The 20479-nt window shown below is 37.5% G+C and overlaps 1 protein-coding gene across 2 annotated transcripts in view; it reads right to left on the reverse strand.

Moving 5' to 3' along the window:
- The window catches only part of GLRA1 (glycine receptor alpha 1), a 76977-nt gene that overhangs the window by 23395 nt on the left and 33103 nt on the right, over positions 1-20479 (reverse strand). For both annotated transcript variants that reach the window (XM_074291858.1, XM_074291859.1), the window contains one exon: positions 17421-17488. In XM_074291858.1, coding sequence (XP_074147959.1) covers positions 17421-17488 — 68 coding nt within the window. The remainder of the gene's footprint in view (positions 1-17420; positions 17489-20479) is intronic.

The raw sequence follows: 20479 nt of genomic DNA on the forward strand, positions 1-20479 counted from the left end.
GTACAGATGGCTCTCTATCACAAGACCATTGGAACTGGACTGAATCATCTCATTGTTGAAAAGAGTCAAGTCCATCATAGTTGATCATCACATAATCTTCTTGTTGTTCTGTACAATGTTTTCTTGGTTCTACTCTTAGTGCATTATTTTTGACTAGAAGGGAGATTTCTAGTAGAATGTCACAGGGAGCTATACTTAGCCCTAGTTCAATTTTATAAATGACTTGAATTATAAAAAGGATGCCATTCTTAAATTTGCAAATAGCATGAAATGAAGGTTAGCTAACATAATGGATGACAATATCAGAATGCATAAAGATCTTGACAGGCTAAAATGATAGCTGAACCCAATGTGATGATAATTTATAGGGATAAATGTAAAATCCTACATTTAGATTAAAAAAATAAACTGCAGAACTATAAGGTAGCAGAGTTATGAGTAGACAGTAGTTTGTCTAAAAAATAAATGAGGTTTTCTTTACATATGAGTTAACTGTGGCATCTTTTTTTTAAGAGACTCAGGAAAGTACTCATGTTTTGTAGCTATAAAATCTTCATGAGAAAACACATTTTGATGGTATCCTTCATGAAAATATGAGATAAGAAAATGTAGGCTTTTGTGAATGATTTTTTTTTTAGAGCAAGCTATATCTTCAGTTACACAGTTGTCTGAAAAGTAAAATCCTGATGTGTTTGTCATTGATTATTTAAACTTAGCAAAATTTATTCATTTTACAGGCCAGAATATATCCTAAAAGTTTTTTGTTTTGTTTTGTTTTTGTTTTTTTGCTGAGGCAATTGGGGTTAAATGACTAGCCTAAGATCAGCTAGGAAGTGTTAAGTGTCTGAGACCACATTTGAACTCGGGTCCTCCTGACTTCAGGGCTGGTGCTCTCTCCACTGCGCCACCTAGCTGCCCTCCATCCTAAAAATTTTATCTCCATGCAAATGTTTCTTATAACCATGTCAGTATCATACAAGATTCCTTGACAGATGCAAAGCTAGAGAAGGGAGAGGTAACTCCCTTTGCTACCATAACACACGATGTTCTGCACAGAGTTAAAATGGAAGAGGGATTCTTTATTAATAGTGAGATAATCAAGATGTTTCTATTTGTGGGCAATATTGTCTTAATTGCATCAAGACTCCCAGGACTTCCTTAATGAACATGGTCAAAAAAGATCTGTCTAACACATTATATGAGAAAAATGAAATGGGTTGAATACCTTTTGATCAGACTATAGCATGCAACTGAATGGTCAGCTCATTGAGATAATCTATCAGGAAATGACCCTTAGTCATTAACCCCTCCGTCTTGCAACAAACTGCCATTTTCATATCAATATTCTTTTATTGATAATGGAAAATGGTAGTCTCTAAAGAATCAATTTTTTTATTGCAAAATAGTATACATTTAGCCGGTGAAGGAAATCCAAAATGCAGGCGGACAAAATTAGAGGGATTGGGAATTCTATGTAGTGGTTCATAGTCATCTCCCAGAGTTCTTTTGCTGGATGTAGCTGGTTCAGTTCATTACTGCTCTATTGAAACTGATTTGGTTCATCTCATTGTTAAAGAGGGCCACATCCATCAGAATTGATCATCATATAGTATTGTTGTTGAAGTATACAATGATCTCCTGGTCCTGCTCATTTCACTCAGCATCAGTTCATGTAAGTCTCTCCAGGCCTTTCTGAAATCATCCTGCTGGTCATTTCTTATAGAACTATATTCCATAACATTCATATACCACAATTTATTCAGCCATTCTCCAATTGATGGGCATCTACTCAGTTTCCAGTTTCTGGACACAAAGATGGCTGCCACAAACATTCTTGCACGTGCATACAGGTCCCTTTCCCTCAAAGAATCAATCTTGGAGGTAACCAGAAGAGTAACAAAAAAAATCCATGGAAGGAGCATGCTGATTCAGTATATTGTCAAGAATGATTTGATTATAAGAAGCAGTATAAAAAGATATCCAGGAGATGTAAAATAAGAAAAAAATTGGACAAACTATGTAAGAAAAGGAAAGAATAATAGAAGCAGAGTGCTAGTACTGCATTGGTACCTATGTAATGTCAAGAGATAGAGGAAGGCTTTTATGTGGAAGACTGATGGGAAGGTGGGGACAAGAATTGCCCAAAATAAAAAGGCATGGATGGGTTAATATCTGCACTACTGGGAAGAGTACCCACATCGATGAGATCAAATACCCACAGAGGCTCTGAAATACTAAAGTATATTCCAGGGACCCTTTTAGTGCTAGCATTTTGTGATTCTGTAAATGGTTGCCACCAACTTACCCTCCCCTGTCAGGAAAAATCAGTGTAATTGATAAAATTGGCAGGAAGCTAAATGTTGTTTTGCTTATTCAGCCATCGGCCATTGTCTGTTTTCCAATATATTGGGTCATGTTTGGCCTATGTGCTCAGACTCGCAGAGCCTTGTAGGCTGAGGTGGATGTGGGTATTTTCCCAGTACCCTCCCTTTTCTCTTTTCCCTCTCATTCCCTGCCCGCCTTGTCACAGGAGGCTGACCATTATTTGCTGCACTAGCATTCTGAGGCTTCCTGCAGAGTGCCAGCTGCCAAAACCTTCAGCAAGAAAGAATGATGGGTCAGGAGTGAAGGTGTACACCAGCATCTGATGGCTAGAGGCAGGAGGGAAGAAGACTTAGGTTTTGGTGTCCAAAAACACAAGAATGGGACCTGAACCTGCTTGAATTGCCCAAGAGGTAAAAACATAAGAGCAGGAGATCTGCCTCTGAAGAGGGGCTGCTCAGGCCAGCCTACAATTATTTCTTTGAGGAGCTGACCAGGCCAGCCTACAATTATCTCTTCTCTAATTCCTAGTATGTTTAACATCAGTGTAGAATATTATATGGCATTTCAAGGGGCCTCAGAGACCAACTTTTCTAAAGCCTCCTTAATTTTATTGAGAAAAACTAAAGCAGATGGAAACCCACAGATGGGAAACGGGTTTGCCTAAGGTCATACAATAACTTAGAATCACAGCTGGAAAAAGAACTCAGGTCACTTTCTTCATAACAAATCCTGTATGGGAAGTCAAGTATTATTGTATCAACTTACAAATGAGGAAACTCTTGTTAGAGAGGATGAGTGATTTGCTTGAAGCCACACATCTAGTAAATGGTAGGGAATAAATTTAGGTCTTCTGACTCCCAGTGCAAGACTCATTCTACCATAGTATCCTATTTGGGTTTCCCTGAAACATGATTTATTCAGCCTTGGTACTTCTTCCCACACTTCCCTATTCCTACATTTCTCAGGAAGAGTTTTTCTGCCACTTTGTGGGCTTTTATCCAGATGCTCTGAATATGGATTTTGAACTTCATCTTATCCTTCCTAAGTTTAGTTAGCAGATCAGTAGGAAAAGAATTTGCAGTCAGAGAAGACCTTCAGGAGACCTCTGAAGTTACATTCCACATACTTTATTTGTACTTGAAGTTAGTACTGATCAAGTACTGTTAAACTAGGACCTTTGTGAGCTGTTAGAGAATCTCAGATCAGTTCTGGAATGGGACATGAATCTCTGGACTGGAAGGGACTAGTCAGAACAAGAGTGAAGATCTAATGGGAAGAATCAGATTCCTTGCTGACTTGGGGAGGGAAAAAGTAATAAATGAAATATTTTTACTGTTTGTCTATTAGATATAAGAAATCAATAAACACATTTTAATTAATTACCTACTAAGTACTTGGAATAGAAAACCTTCCCTTAAGGAAAGTTCTATTCTATTAGTAGAGATAGCATATATACATGAGTATGTACAGATATATACATATATAATAAATATAATGTAATTTTTGTGGAGAGGCACTAGAAACAGGAAGGATAGGTTTGTTTGTAAGTTGAGTTTTGAAGAAAAATAGGAGTTCCAAAAGGTGAAGCTGTTTTAGGAATAGGGGGTAGTTTGTACAAAGGCACTGAAGGGGGAGAATTACCATATGTGAGGAACAGCAAGTGGGCCTATTTAGTTGGACTATAGAACTTGGAGAGAATAAGTGATGCAGTGTTTCTTCGAGTCTGTGGTGTAATGTGAATCCCAAATCCATATTTAGCATTGTGCCCAATTAAAATTGTTCATTGAATCATAAATTTCAGAGCCCTATATTAATAGGGCATATCAAGGGCCATCTATCTGAACCCATACCTGAAGTATGAATTTTCTTTTTTGTATCCCAATCAGCAGCCATCTAGTCTCAACTGGAAGATCTCCAGGGGATGGAAATTTCCTAGTTCTTTAGGGAGCCTGTTCTACTTTTATACTGCTTTAATTGTTAAAAGGTTGTTATACCAAACTGAAATCTCTTTTCTAACTTCCAAGTCATTGCTCCTGATTCTGCCAATCAAGGAATAATTAAGGGTCAAAAAGGTTAATCAAGTCAATAAGTATTAAGCATCTTCTGTGCTTAAGTCAGGCATGTGTTAAGTTCGGGGATACAAAGAAAGGCAAAATAACCAATAAACCACCTAACAGATTGCTTTCAATAAGCTTATAGTCCAGTAAAGGCGAACACATAGCAACTATATTTAAAGAAGATATGTACAGGATAAATTGGAGATGATCTCAGAAGGAAGGCATTAAAGTTAAGAAAAAAATTCTTGCAGAAGGTGGAGTTTTAGCTGAGATTTGAAGGAAGTCAGGAAAGCTAAGAGGCAAAGATATTGAAGGAGGACAAATCTAGGACATCTGCCACAAGAGAGGCCTTCAGACATTTGAATAGAGACATCAAATCTGTACCTTCTTGAGTCACCATAGATTTAGTTATGTGGTACCTTAAAGGTCACTGATTACACTCTCTCATTTTATAGATAAGAAAACTGAAGCACAACAGATTAAGTGACTTAACCAGGATCACACAGCTAATAAGTGAAGCAAAATTTGAAATCAGGTTTTTTAAGTCTAGTGTCCTCTCCACTTCCCCATGCTGTCTCTCCTCTCTATGAAAAAAGGGGTAGTCACTTTATCAGAGGCTAATGGAAACATGAAGATTGAGGAGGGGTGATGTTTCTTCCTAGCATCCACTTTCAGCAAACCATTTTAAGAATTCCTTCTCATGCATGTCTGTGAATCTGAGGCCTAGAGGGAGATGTGGCCACACTAGTAGAGGTACTCAGAAGTGCCTGTGTACAATATCCACCCCTCTCCTAGGCCTCCTAAACCTTCTGCCTATCAGCAGTCAGTGTCCTCTTACTTTCCCATGCTCAGTTCAGGTGGCACTGCTGTGTATCCAGATGGCCCTACTTGCTCAAGTCCTCCTTTGTGATTCTGTCTTTTGAGAGTAGCTGGGAATTGAGCTGTCTAGGAGTGGATGCCAGGAATTGATTCTATAGGGTGACAGGGAGTTGTCATAGACAACACTGATTTGGCTGGGAAATAACACAGCTCTCATTGCCAAACCTGTGCTCCCCTTCCCACTTAGTTCCCCCTTTTGCTAGACAGTATCTGCAAAGGATGTAGCCACTTTATCAGCAAAAAATCACAATTTCTACTCAAAACTTTTCTTGATGCCTCTTAATTCTAGTCTTCCTTTTGTTATTTCTAATTTATCCTGATATTAGTTAATCATTCAAACAATCAATCAAATAACATCTAAGCATCAATAAAGCAAATGTCTCAAGCAGTAATTAGCTATATGACTCTGGGCAAGTCACATAACCTCTCTAAACTTCATTTGTAAAATGGGGATAATAATAATAATAGCACCTACTTTACAGGATTTTTCAATAAGGATTAAATGAGATAATACTTGCAAAAAGCTTTGCAAATCTTACAGCACTATGTAAATACTAGCAATGATAATGATAATGATGATGGTAATGATGTATTAAGCACCTACTAGCACTATGATAAGCATGAAGGATACGAAATCTTTGACTTTAAGAAACACATTCTGTTGAAGGAAATAATTATGTACACAAAGAATATGCGAAGTGAATTTATTCAAAACACATACAAAATAAATAAAAGGATAATTTTTTTAGCAAGGGGAAAGGCACTAGTAGGATCGGGAAAAGCCTTATGCAAGAGGTGATGTTTAAATTGAAATTTGACAGAAATCAGAGATTTAGGACAATGCGATAAGGAGAGAGGAGATTTCAGGAATGCAGGCAATCTGTGCAAAAGTATGTAGATAGGAGACAGAATGTCATAAGTAAGGAACAGCAATGACTCAGGTGATTCTGATTAGATTATAGAGTGTATAAAGGTTATTTATATATAATAAATATGGAAAGGTAGGTTCTCCATCTATACTATTTCACTAATTGAACTCATCAGTTCTCATGGATTCAATTATCATCTGTGTGCTGATGATTCTAAGATCTATTATCCATCTTTAATTTTTGTGCTGACCTCTGCTCTCACTTCTCCAACTCTATTGGATATAATTTTAGCACCCTCTCTCTGTTGGTGATTTCCAATTTATTTTGTATTTGCATTTGTTTGTACATGTTATTGTTGTTTCAGTCACATCTGACTCTTCATGATCCCATTTTAAGGTTTTCTTGGCAAAGATACTGGAGGGGTTTTCATATCCTTCTCTAGCTCATTTTATAGATGAGGAAAGTGAGACAAATAGAATTGACTTGCCCAGGATCACACATCTCCTAAGCTTCTGAGGCTGGATTTGAACTCATGAAGATGAGTCTTCTTGACTCTAGACCCAATGCTCTATTGGCTGTGCCAACTGTGCCACCTACCTGGTCCTCTTGGTATAGACATATATGTATGGTATATATATATGTATAATAATAACAAGCATTAATAAGAATATCTTATATGTAAGTATTAATGAATACTTTTCAAAGCCCTCTCATGTATTATCTGTAACATGCCCTCCTGGCAGTTATAATTACTAGTCTGCCCTAGGCCCAACAGAGTACCTTTGACCACTGACCTTTACAGTGTCAACTCTACCTGGCTCGCCTCCTCTGAGGCCTTCAAAGGTCTCTGGCCACAATTTCTTGAATCTATAGTTTAATAACCGGTAGTGCACTCAAGAATAACTATGTGTAATCTTAAAAGCCTTTATTATACCTATTCACATAATGCCCTGACTTACTGCCCTGACTTGTTAACTCCCTAGTGAACACCTGGTCTGAAGACCCCATGTTCACTACCAAACTCCTTATCTCTCTGGGCTATCCATCAGCTTGGCTCAGCTACCCCAGGCTAGGGAGCCAGGTAGAAGAGAGCGACTGCTGTCTGCAGTGGGCTTATAAAGGGCCTGTGAGGTCACACACACAGCCAACGAGTGAGAGAGCTGTCACCCATTATGAAGCTATCTCAATATGGCCAGGATCCCACCCACAGGGAAGTCCTATATCCACAGAGAATACTTCTGGGCCACTCAAATCTCCTGTTGTGCTGTGGCTGCCCATTTAAAGGACCCTTATAATTATCTTATTTGATTTTCTGAGATTCCCTCTGAGAGTAAGAAAATAAATGTTTTACAAATGGCCAATCTGAGGCCAATCAAGGTCACAAAATGAGAGACTAGAAGAATTGGAACTAGATTTAAAGTTTGCTAAGTCATTGCTCATAGACTCATAGAACTTTAGAAATGGAGAGTTTTTGAATAGGGATGTGATATGATGATGACTGTTCAAAACAAACAAAAAAAATTGGCAGCTGTGTAGGAGCAGGCAATAAGCATTTATTATGCACTTACTGCATGCCAGGCTCTATGTTAAACACTGTTCAAGCAAATTGAAAAACTGTTCTTGTCCTCAAGGAGCCTTGGAAAGAACTCACTAATGAGAGAAGGGAACTAGTGTGGCAGAGTGATGTTTTGGGGGTAGGAAAACCATAGGCACTGAGGAAAATTCCAGAATAAGAAGGCAGAAAAATCATGGTTGTGTAGTACTCACTCCACTCTCATTTAATCCATTCCCATAGTCATTCATTTTTTAAGTCCTGCATGACACACTGTCTTGCTTGAAAATCTTCAATGTCTCCTTATTTCCTCTAGGCTAAAATATAAAATTATAAACCTGATCTTTAACCCCCTGTACAATCTGACTCAAATCTGCTTTTCTAGCCTGATTTCATATTACTTTCATCCTTACACTCTAAATTCTAGCCAATCTGGAACTAGTTACTAATAACTGTTTTTAGCATTCAACATGCCATCCCTGGCCACTGAGCACTTGCACAACCTAACCATATGGCTGAAATGAACCTTCATTTATACAAGCCATTCAATTAATGAATCAATCAACCCATTAACCAGTCAACAATTGTTTATGAAATGCACCACCTTATATTTAACTACTTTGTATTGATTTGGTATTTATCCTATATATACATATATTCAGGTTTTCCCAACAAAGTATAAACTTCTTAAGAACAGGGACTCTTTGTTATGTCTTTGTATTCCTGACCAGACCACTAGCACAGTGACTAGCACATAGTAGGTATTTCATAAATAATTGTTGACTGGTTAATAAGTTGATAAATGTTGGAGGGGATGTGGGAAAACTGGGACACTAATACATTGTTGGTGGGACTGTGAACCAATGCAACTATTCTGGAGAGCAATCTGGAACTATGTCCAAAGGGCTATCAAAATATCCAGCAGAGTCTCCATTGGACTTATATCCCAAAAGAGATCATAAAGGAGGGAAAGAGACCCACATGTGCAAAAATGTGGCAGCCCTTTTTGTAGTGGCAAGAAACTGGAAAATGAATGGATGTCCATCAGTTGGAGAATGGCTGAATAAGTTATGATATATGAATGTTTTGGAATATTATTGTTCTGCAAGAAATTATCAGCAGAATAATTTCAGAGAGGCCTAGAGAGAGGCCTTACTTCACCTGATGCTAAGTGAAGTGAGTAAAACCAGGAGATAATTGTACACAGCAACAAGAAGATTATATGATGATCAATTCTGATGGATCTGGCTCTTTTCAACAGAGAGGTGATTCAGGGCAATTCCAATGGTGAAGAAAGCCATCTTCACTCAGAGGGAGGACTATGAGGATTGAGTGTGGATCACAAAATAGTGTTTTCACCTTTTTTGTTGTTGTTGGCTTGTCTTTTTTCTTTCTCATTTTTTCCTTTTGATTTGATTTTTCTTGTGCATGATAATAGTGTAAGTATTTGTAAATGAATTGCACATGTTTAACTTATATTGGATTCTTTGCTGTCTAGAAGGGAGGAAGGAAGGGAGAAAAATTTGGAACACAGGGTTTTGTAAGGGTGAATATTGAAAATTGTCTGTGCATGTAATTTGAGAATAAAAAAACCACTATTATTAAAAAAGAAGAAGAAAACAGTGCTCAAGGTGTGTTGAAGGAAGTGAGGAATTCTGTGAGTTAGAAGAGAGGAGTGAGAGCATTCCAGGCAAGGAGAAAGAAATGCTATATATGAGCCACAGTAGAGGGAAAGGTCTCAGGCAATTCATTACATTCTGGCCATGTTGAGTTGTGTTTTTGTTGCATCCCCCAGGAAAATGTAAGTCCTAGAAGTCAGGCACTCTTTTCATTTTGACTTTATGTTCCAAAGGCTATTTACATGACTAATTACATTACAAAAACAGTATTGTTTCAGAGGTTGGGTAGGGGAGCAGATCTGAATAGTTCTACGCTTTCTAGGCTTAAGTTCTCTGTTTTCAATAAAAGACCATAGAACTGCTTTAGTGGCCTGAGTGTAGCAGCTAGAAATAGAAACAGTTGTATCTAATAGGAGAGCAGAAGTGTAATCTTACCTAGCAGATGATGTATGCTACAATTTATATGGTTTATTTGTATTTTGTCTGATAGATATAGAAGATACTTGTTGAACTGAATTTAAACATTGAATATGGAATTTCAGAATTGGAAGGACCCTAGGAAAACAGCATCTGGAATATCAGAATTGTAAGATACTTCAGATATAGGCCCAATTTGTCAACTAATAGAGGTCTAAATTGTGACCTGGGCAAGATTTTGATGGGATTGGACTTGTGCTTTTATTGATGGAAGGCATTCTTAATTTCAAAACTTCCTTTACTAATGTAGATAAGCACTGGCTTGACAATTTATGGTTTTAGAGAGATGTTTAGGGTACTGAGATTTTAAGTGTAAAGTATCCCTCTTAATTTTGAACAATTTGGTTGTGGAAATAGGTAGAAACACAAATGGTTCAGAGGATTTGAGAAATAGGACCTCAGCTAAAAGTGCTAATAAGACCTTAGAGCAGTTTCTATATAAAAATAAAATGCTTACTGAAGTCACAGATGGATTATTTTCCAGGTGTTAATTTCTACATAACTATTCTAAGGTCTTTGAATTTAAAAGCTGGGAAACTTTGGTAAGTACAATTTTCTGATGACTATGAAAATATTATATGTGGTTTATTTATGTTGTATTTGACAGAAATGTTTCTCCCCTGAAATAGAAATGAGTCACTTCACACCAGGAGGCCCTACTTTGGTGTGAGGAATCAGTGACTGATTGGATTCCAAAGATGATGAAGAAGAAAGAAGAGCAGAAATAGCCCCTTTGACCAGATCTCAACTGGGACCAGTAGAGAGAGGAAGACGAGTTTTGCAGTGATGCTGGGAACTATTCTGATGGAAGAATATAGGTTTGTACAGCTGCTGCTGGGAACTGTTCTGACTGGAAGAAGATAACCTTTGCAATTGCTGCTGGGAACTAATATGAATTAAGGAAAACACTGCTGTTTGAAAAAGCTGATTAGAGTAATAGTATTTTTGCTGGAATCTGATTGAAAGGAAAATAATCCTCTATGATGCAAAGACCTGGCTGGAGAATGGAAAGGCTAGAGTGCCTTTTACAGCCATCTGTATCTCAAAAGTTGGAAATTCCTCAGAGGGTTTATGTACTTTACTCTTCTATTCATGGTCTGGGACAGGGAGGGGATCCCCTCAGAGCCTACTGAGGAAATTAAATAGCTCTACAAATTCCTAACTTAGGGGAACTGTTCTAGTCAGAGGACTAATGCTGCCTTAGAAGTTGACCAACTGAGCAAATCTGAATAGTTTTGTATGTTCCAGGCCTAGGTTTTCTGCTTTCACTAAAAGAGTATAATACTGCTAGCAGCTGTGTCCAACAGGAGAGCAGAGAGGTCAGAAAGGGTATGGCTTTACCCAGAAGCCTGATACATGTTACAGACTGTTCCTTAAAGAAATAAAAGACATAAAGGCCTGAAGTCTAAAGTTATGAGTTATCTTGGGTGCATGGGCTTTCTTACTCCTGTAGAGTCTTACTAATTTTCTACAAGTTTATGTTTCTCCTTCCAGAGATGGTATGTTGGTGGGACACTGTGACCCAGGTATATGGATGGGTTATTATAATTATTCTTTTTTTTTGCCTTCCCATTTAGTGTTTCATGATTTAAGAGTTACTGATATCATTCTGACTGATTTGTTTAAATGGGAGGCCCACTGGTAGAAGCTCAAGACCTACAGTTGTGAGTTCCATACAAATATTTCCACCATATCAGAGATACCTCTAGAACTTTGAGAGTGAGTTTAATAGTATGGCTGCATCTTCTAACCAGCCAGTGTTAATCCTAATAGGATAAATAAGCCTACCTCAGTTTAGAGAAAGAGAATACTTGAGGTTTGATGGTGCACCTTGTAATACATAATTGATTATGACTCAGCAAGTATATATTAGAAGTGGAACTTGATTCAAGACATGCCTGACTCCAAAACCAGTTCTCTATCAAAATCAAAACCAGCACATTACCCTTCACTCAATGAAATTGGAAGAATTGACATTTGAATCCAAGTCTTCTGACTTTATGTTCAGTACTCTTTTTTATTATCCTTTGTGAGACAACATATGTCCTTGTAATATTCAGTTTGACAAATATGCAAAGAATAGTGTTAGGTGCTAATATAGATAAAGGTCAGAGATGGCCCCTCGTTTAATGGAGTTCTCAATCTAATAAGGGGATATAATACATTCATAAATGTATGTATACATGTACATACATGCATGTATACACACATACAAATTGCTAGAATACAAAATTAGAAAGTGCTTAAGACAAGTATAAATAAAGAGTTATTTAAAAAAAGAACGCTAGTATCACAGAATCATTGAATTTCAGAGCGAGCTTGACCTTTGAGATCATCTAATCTAAAGTATACCTGGAATTTATAATACAGGATTAGTGTTTATTTAAAGAATGAATGAAGGAGTAAATTCATCTTATCAGTTGTTCATGTTTCCTAATATCTTAAAACACTAAAACTGGTTGGCATTCAATCTCTTTATATAGTAGCTGTTTTATAGACCTTGAAGAACAGTGTTTATGTACCCAGAAGGAAGGATATGGGAAACTGGTCAAATTCTTTTTATATTAAAAACTCAGTCAAAATCCTTTTGCCTGAGGCCCAAGGTAGCCAAACCACTATTTGAAATGTAGGAAAAAATATTTGTGTTTGTGCCTTCCATGTTGCTAGATGTCCACAATGGAGCTTGGTGAAGAAAACTTTTCTAGTCTAGAAGGTCCTGTGGCTAGTTTGATTAGAGAGAAGGCTGAATGAAGCCAAGGTCATAGGTTTTATCCATAGCCCAGCTACTTAGCTTTGCTGTATTTGCCATCTGCAGATTATATCCCTCGATACCTATATCACCCTTACATCCCATACAGAATCATAAAACCATAGACTATCAAGTCTGGTAGGGATTTAGAAGTTGTCTACCCCAAGCTATAGCTTTCTAAGCAGGAAGTACCTTTACAGTATCTTTGACAAACAGTAACAGAACCTCTGCTTGAACATCTATAATAATGGGAACTCCACTATCACTGAAGGTTGCATTTTGAACAGTTCTCATTCTCAAAAGGATTTTGCTGTCAGCAAGCCATTACTCTTAATCCAGTGTTTTGGGGACAAAAATAAAAGAAATTTAATTTCTTTTTCATATGATTTCTATATAAAGGGAAGTTTATAGGTAAGAATAACCTAATGCCCTACAAGAGTAGAAAACATTGGGAATTTCAGTGGGACCCCACATATGGGAGCTCTCCTTCTACCAGCCCTCAGATTTTATGATTTCAGCTGCTAACAGTCCTTGGGCTTCTGACAAATAACCCCTGTATCCAGATAGATCCTATCATGTTGCCAATGAGCACTTTCAGAACTTGATTCTATAGGGAAGGGAAAGAGATTTAAGGGACAGGATACAAAGGAAAAAAGAAGAAGCAAGCAGGCATCTAAAAACCAGTCATCTAATTGGAGGGACAAAGAAACATGGAATAACTTAAGAGAAATGACAGGTACATGTCAACAGGAAGTGGTGGGCAAGGTGATACACTGAATATTAAGAGCATGATTATAGAGAGTACCAAGAGTGAGGGAGAAATCATTGTGGGTCATGTCTGTCCCAGAAGCTTTCCTGGAGGAGGTGAACCATATGTGAAATATATGGATAGAGGAAAGGGAATCTTGTATTTTTAAAAAAACATAGGGGCAGCTAGGTGGTGCAGTGGATAGAGCACCAGCCCTGAAGTCAGGAGGATCCGAGTTCAAATCTGGTCTCAGACACTTAACACTTCCTAGCTGTGTGACTGTAGGCAAGTCACTTAACCCCAATTGCCTCAGCAAAAAACAAAACAAATAAATAAATATTAAAAACAAAACAAAATATGGTATTTGGAGCTGAAAGGGACCTTAGAGATAATTCACTTGGACCACTTTATAAAAGAAAATAAGACACATAAAAGCAAATGATATTTTTAAGGCCAAAAATAAATGATAGTGCCGAAACTAGAATTCAGATCTTCTTATTTCTGGTCAGTCCTACATGCCATATGATATAGCACTTATATGTGAGTTAATAATAAATTATCGGAGATAGAGCGGTTTCAAACCTACTTTCCCCATGAAATTGAAGACCCATCTCTCTGCTGGATTGCCTTTAAAGAATGCAGAGAAAACCACAGCGCCTCCAGAGCACTGTTCATTTTTAATTTCTCTGTCTGATGATGGTTAAACTTCTTTCTTGGGTAAGGCCTCTTTTATGCCCCTCATAAATTGCTTTTATCTGTTATCAATTTTTCTTAATTTTCCCTGAAGAGATTCTGAGTCTTGCACAAGAATGAGCAATTTCCATTTTTAATAACATTTCAACTACTGGGAATGATTGTCTAGCCTTAGCTATTGTGTACATTTCAGAGGTAATCTTTCTCCATCTCCAGATTCTTCTTGTTTTTTCTTTGTTATTCAGGGAACTACTTCTCTCCTGAAAGTTCCTATTCAATACGAGAGAAGGGGATGGAAAAGGCAGGGGGAGACACAGAGCTAAACTCACGTATAAGTCTAGCCAAACTAGACCTGCAGCTGGTTCTCATCAGAGGCTGTCACCCCCGATGTCTAGAACAACTAAAACCAACTTTTTGGACCTCTGGTGGGTACACAAACAGCCAAAAAAGTCTCCTAGAAGGGATTGTTTCCCTCTCCAAGACACAATGGATTAGTCTCATTTCCCAAAGGGAAGCAGGCACTTAGATCCCACTCTAACTAAAGACAGTCAAATGGCCAATGGGTAAAGCCCTGGGCATGGAATCAGGAAGGCCTGAGTTTAAATGTGAGTGCCTTCTCTTTCTTTCCTTCTGACTAATGGATAATCCAGAGGCAGAGCCTCTAGAGGTACCCGTAAACCCATCGTTCTATCTACACATAGAAGTAGAACTCAGCCAGTAATCCCCAATAAAACTGAGAGATAGTAATCAGGCAGGGAATCCCTCCCCATGACAATTTGTTGAATTGTTGGCTGTAGTTTGTTGAATTGTGGATTTTATAGGATAGCCCTATAGTGTTATTCTTGGATGGAGGCTGGGACTGTTATGTGGGTGTAGCTCCACATCTGAATGAATGAAAAAAATTTTACTAAGTGATTTTTATATGCCAAGCCCAGTGCTAAATGCTGGGACACAAATAGAAAAGCAAGAGGTTTCCTATTCTCATGTAGCTCATATTCTGTTAGGGAAATACAAAGCATATAGGAGGTTTTAGCTTCACATCAGATGGAAAGGTCTTGTGGTCTGGTAGTACAAGGAATGCATCATCTTTAGTGTCATTTCCATTAATAAACCATATCCATTTCTGATGTTGAATCATTTGATTGTGCCAAGGACTTCCAGTCTCTGTGGCTTCTGAGGAACTGGGAGATAGATGCAGCATCTGCAGAAGCAATTGCCATGTTTTATCTTCAAAAGAAGTGGTCCTCTTGTCAGGAGTTCTTGGCTTGGGGTACATTATCTTGTTTTTTAAAATATATATTAAATATATTTAATGATTTCTTTTGTAATCTTATGTATTTTATTTTATGCATTCAAAACCATTATTTTGAGAAAGGGTTCATAGGCTTCACCAGACTATCACTCTCAAATGTTCAAGATCTCCCTGATGTAGCTGATTTCTGTGAGAGTGGATTGGGAGCAGGACCAGTGGTCTTGGGGGAGCTGTTTTTTCCATGCTTCTTGGGTTTATATGCCCTTCTGTAGCAGCTAGTGAACAGCTGGTATTGATGGTGGGTTCCTTCACCAGGGATTGCTTCCCTGGATGATGGCTTTGGGTGGTCTGGAAGCAGGTTTGGTGACCTGGGGTTGGGGCACAATGAAGTATGAAAAAGCATTTACATTCTGTTCTTCCTATCAATGAGTCAGATTCTCTGCTAAAGTATTACAAGAAGCAGGACAGTTAAGAAGGTTCCAGGGTAATTGGTTCTTAGGACCTGTACCCCAAAGCAATGTCAGAAATATAGAATGTTCCAAAATGTCTTAGTCCAGTTTTAAGTTTTAAGAGTTTAAATTATTGGGGAAGGGGGAAAGAAATAAAAGCTTAAATCTGTAGTAAGACTTTTGGAATATCCTATTCTATGCTTCTATACTAGCTGTGATGAGGACATCAAATAAACTTGCTTCTTTGTATTCAAATATACTTTGAGAGAGACACAACCATTTACTGAGGACAGGGGCTTGTTAATAATAAGAGCTAGAATTTATATAGTGTTTTACAAATATGGACCCATTTAATGCTTACCACAATCCTAGGAGGTAGGTGCTTTTAGTCCCTTTTTATAGATTAGAAAACTGGGGCAAACAAGTTAACTGATTGGGCAGGATCATAAGCTAGAGTCTGAGACTAGATTTTAACTTTGATCTTGACTCCAGGTCCAGTGGTCTATTCACAGAACCATCTAGCTACTTCCCTGTGGTTATTGTTGTTCTGTTGTCTTGAAACCCCAGAAGCTTTGCACTTCATAGAAGGGACTTAATAAATGCTTATTGGATTAGGTTGGAAGGACTGACATCATCATTTTCATTCTGATTTGACTGAATTAAGCTGAACAATCCAGTGCTCTCATTAGAACAGACTTGTGAGATATTCAGGTTTTAACAAATTTATTTTCTTATTTAGAAAAGGCAAAAGAGTAAATTCTCACTAGAGCAGAGTTTGTTTAAATGGTTTAAAATTGTTCGTTGAACCCGGGAATTTAGAGACAAACAGAATAATTTGCAAACAGACTGATTTTTGCACATAGACCATACCATTGGAGTAGCTTGCTGATTCAGCAGTGTCTGTGTGTATGTGAGTGTGTATGTGTGTGTGTGTATGGGGGGGGGGGTGAGTGAGAAGACATGGTGGTGAATTGGTTATTTTCAAACCTTGATACAGGGTTGTCTCCAACCCTAGAATCATGGATTGGAACCATTGACAATTTGCAGCTACTTCAATATCACTTGGATCAATAGCTCATCACTGGAGCTCCATGCTCAACTTACAAACATCAAAGAAACAGGATATTTCTATCAATTAGCTGAACATTATATCACCTTATTGAACTTTCAATCTAACTCCCTGGCCATATAGGGTCATATGATTTGGAAAAATTTACAGAGTCAGAAAATGATGTCTTACAGAGGAAAAAAGGACTTCCCAGAGCCAGGTAAAGAGTGAGTAGCAAATGAAGGATTTGTACCTAGATCTTCTGACTTTATACTCAATACTCTTTCCCTATACCATGAGCATTTTTCACATGAACAGTTACATAGCCAATCTCTACAATCCTGCACTTTGACATTTTAAAGTTTGTTCCAAAGTATTAGACTTTACATTTTTCTCTATTTATGTTTGGTAGCTGTAACCTTTTGTCCCACCTTGTTAAGATCTTAGTAGAAACTTATTTTTGTTTTCTGGCATGTTAATTATTCCTCTAAGCTTCATCTCATTCACATATCTGATAAATATCCTTTATCCAAGATTTTGATGAAAATATTGAACAGGTACAAATCAATGAGAAAACCATATTGGAGTCCACTCTTCAAGAACTTTTGATTCTCTCTCTCCTTTGGGAGAACAAATTGGAGGCTTCATGGTAGTAAGACATACTGAGTATATTGGGAAACAGCAACAACTTTATATAACTCACCATAGTTGTTTCAGCAATGGAACCAAAACTGTTGATGAAAATGTTGCAGCTCACATTGACTGGGGGACCTGAAGGGCAAGAAAGAGAAAAAATTAATGTTTCCCCCAGGGCTGCCAACCCAGACAATGATGTTACAACCATGTGAAGTCCTCCAGGGCAGAACTCCTTAGCCCAAATATCAAGATCCTTCAGGATCTTGTACCCAGCTCTCTAGTCTTATACTAATAACTTTTAACATTCTGTGCTAAGATATCTTCCAGTTTTAATATTCTCTCTTGTATATTCTACTTTCCATGTTCTATATTATAAATCAAGTTCCAGATTTTTTTTGTTTTATAGTTTATGGTTTCTTTTGCTTTGTGTTTTATGGGTTTTTTGTTTTAAAATCTCTTCTAGCAAGAGTCCCCCTTACATTCTTTGAACTATGACTCCATGATTTTCCCTCCTAGATTATAAAATCCATGAGGCCAGAATTCATAGGTTACTATTTTATCACTAACTTCTAACTTTGCAATCAAATAGATGCACATATCATTAAATTTGTTGGATTGCTGACCCTTCCTCAGACTGGGGCCTTCTCTTAGGAGGTCATGGGATTCCTTTCCTTCTTAAGTACCTGCGATTCTTCCCTGATGATTTCTTGATGTGCATTTTTTTTCTGGTCCTGAAGAAAACTCCAGGTAGAGAGTACCAGAGGCTAAATTGGGATATGCATTCATTAGCACAAGATGATTCATTACCCCACCATATGTTCTCTTCCCCAAACTCCATCAGCTGCCTTCTAATTTGTGGCTGAAATGTAGTTACGCTGCAGAATTTGGAGGCCATCTTGGGAATCATGATGTACTTCTGTTGAACTTATGAACTTCAATGGATTGCTTGTGATGGAGTTGATGGTTATGAGTCTTAAGGATTGTTGACAAGGAACTATCAGAAGATTACCACTTTTAAAACTTTTTGTATTCACCAGAGGCCTGGAATAGAAGTTGGGGTAGTAATACAAGAAAAGTCCCTATCTTAGCTCAAACATCAGTTAGGGAAATAAAACACACATAGTTAAACCAGCAAGTCCTTTATTAATTTGTTACTATATACCAGGTAACATGAAAAGTGCAGAGGATTCAAAGAAAAAGCAAAAACATTTTCCATCATTCCCCATTCTAATGGGGAAGACAACAGGTATGAATAGAGGTATATGTACAGAGTAGATAACATGTTAACTTTTTAGAAAGCAAGGTGCTAGCAAATGGGATAAGGAGGAGCAGGAAACTCCTCCAGCAGAAAGCAGTGAGTCTTTAAGGAAGCCAAGTATTCTAAGAGATAGAATGAGTAGAGCCTTCAAGGCATGGGGGAAGCCATGTGAAACCATGGACTTCGAGATGGAGAGAACATCCTGTGTGAAGAATAGAAATGAGTCACTACAAGTAGATTGTAGAGCATAGAGAGGGAAGTGATGTATAAGAAGCCTAGAAAGACAGGAAAGGGTTGGACTATGAAAAACTTTAAATGACAACAGATAAGTTTATATTTTAACTTAGTGGTAATAGAGGCGGCTAAGTGACATGGTAGAAAGAGAGCTGGGCATAGAGTCAGGAAGACTAACTGTGTGACCCTGGAAGTCACTTAACCTTCCTTGCTTGTCTTAGTTTCCTCATCCATAACATGAGTTAGAGAAGGAAATGGAAACCACTCCAGTCTTTTTGCCCAGAAAAGCCCAAATAGGACCATGAAGAACTGGTCACTGGAAAAAACAACTCAATAACAACAATAAAAGGGAACCACTGAAGTTTATTGAGTAGGTAGGTGATATAGCCAGATCTGCTCTTTAAGAAAATGACTTTGTCCAATTCTTTTTGTTCAGCAAAACAACTGTTTGGACATGTATACATATGTTGTATTTAATTTATACTTTAACATATTTAACATATATTGGTCAACCTACCATCTGTGTGGGGGGAAGATGAAAAATTAGAACAAAAGGTTTGGAAATTGTCAATGTTATAAAATTACCCATGCATATATCTGGTAAATAAAAACTATTTAAAAAAAAGAAAATGACTTTGATAGTTATGTGGAGGATGGAGTGTACTGAGGACAGACTAGTAGTCAATAGTACAGACATAGAGTGATGAGGGATAAACTACAGTGGTGGCCATATGAATATAGTGTATTGTGTTGTGGAAACAACAAGGCTGGCAATTGATTGAATACACAGAGTGAATGAGCAAAAAGAAAAGGAGGGAAGAAAAAAAGAAAAATGTACATGATAACTTTATTGCATATTTAAAAGGAATAGCAAGTTGTATATAATAGATTTGCAGTTTCATGTGCAATTATCTTTTAAAAATTATACTGTGTCATAGAAATGCTTGTTTTATTCCATAAATTAAAAATAAAAAAAGAATCGGATGTCAAAGATGACAAAAAGATTATGAATCTGAATAACTGCAAGGCTAGGGATGTCCTTGACAATCATAGGGAAGTTCACAAGAAGAGTGGATTCTTGGGGATAGATAATGAGTTTTATCTTTGTCACATTGAGCTTGAGATGTCTCAGAATGAGACGTTCAATATGAAATGTTCAATAGGCAGTTCATGATATGGGACCAGGGCTCAGAAGAGGAACCAAGACCAATATAGATCTGGGAGTCATCTGCTCTAGGACACCTGAAGCAAAATTGACTTGAGGAACTTTTTCTCAGTTTGTAGGAAGATTGTTGTTAAAATTAAAAACAAGACCGTATGTAGAGACAGTCTAAGACAGTGCAGAAATGCTGTAGGAATTTAGACAAAGGAGAGATCACTTTTGGTTGGAATGGTCAGGGAAAATTTTCTGGAAGAAGCATAATTGAAAAGTACTAATTGTATTAATTGATTTTTGTCTTCAAGGAGGAGGAGTAGGATTTGGAAAGGACAATGAAAGGGTAAAGCATTTAAACAGAATATGAGCTTGTTACCCAAAGCGTTGTATCAAAAGATTAGGCTTTAAGACAGTTTCATGGGAAAATGGAAGAGTTCTGAAAAGGAAGCAAGTAAAACACAGACTATCCTAGGTAGAG

Source organism: Sminthopsis crassicaudata, chromosome 2 (assembly GCF_048593235.1).
Source record: "Sminthopsis crassicaudata isolate SCR6 chromosome 2, ASM4859323v1, whole genome shotgun sequence".
Lineage (NCBI taxonomy): Eukaryota > Metazoa > Chordata > Mammalia > Dasyuromorphia > Dasyuridae > Sminthopsis > Sminthopsis crassicaudata.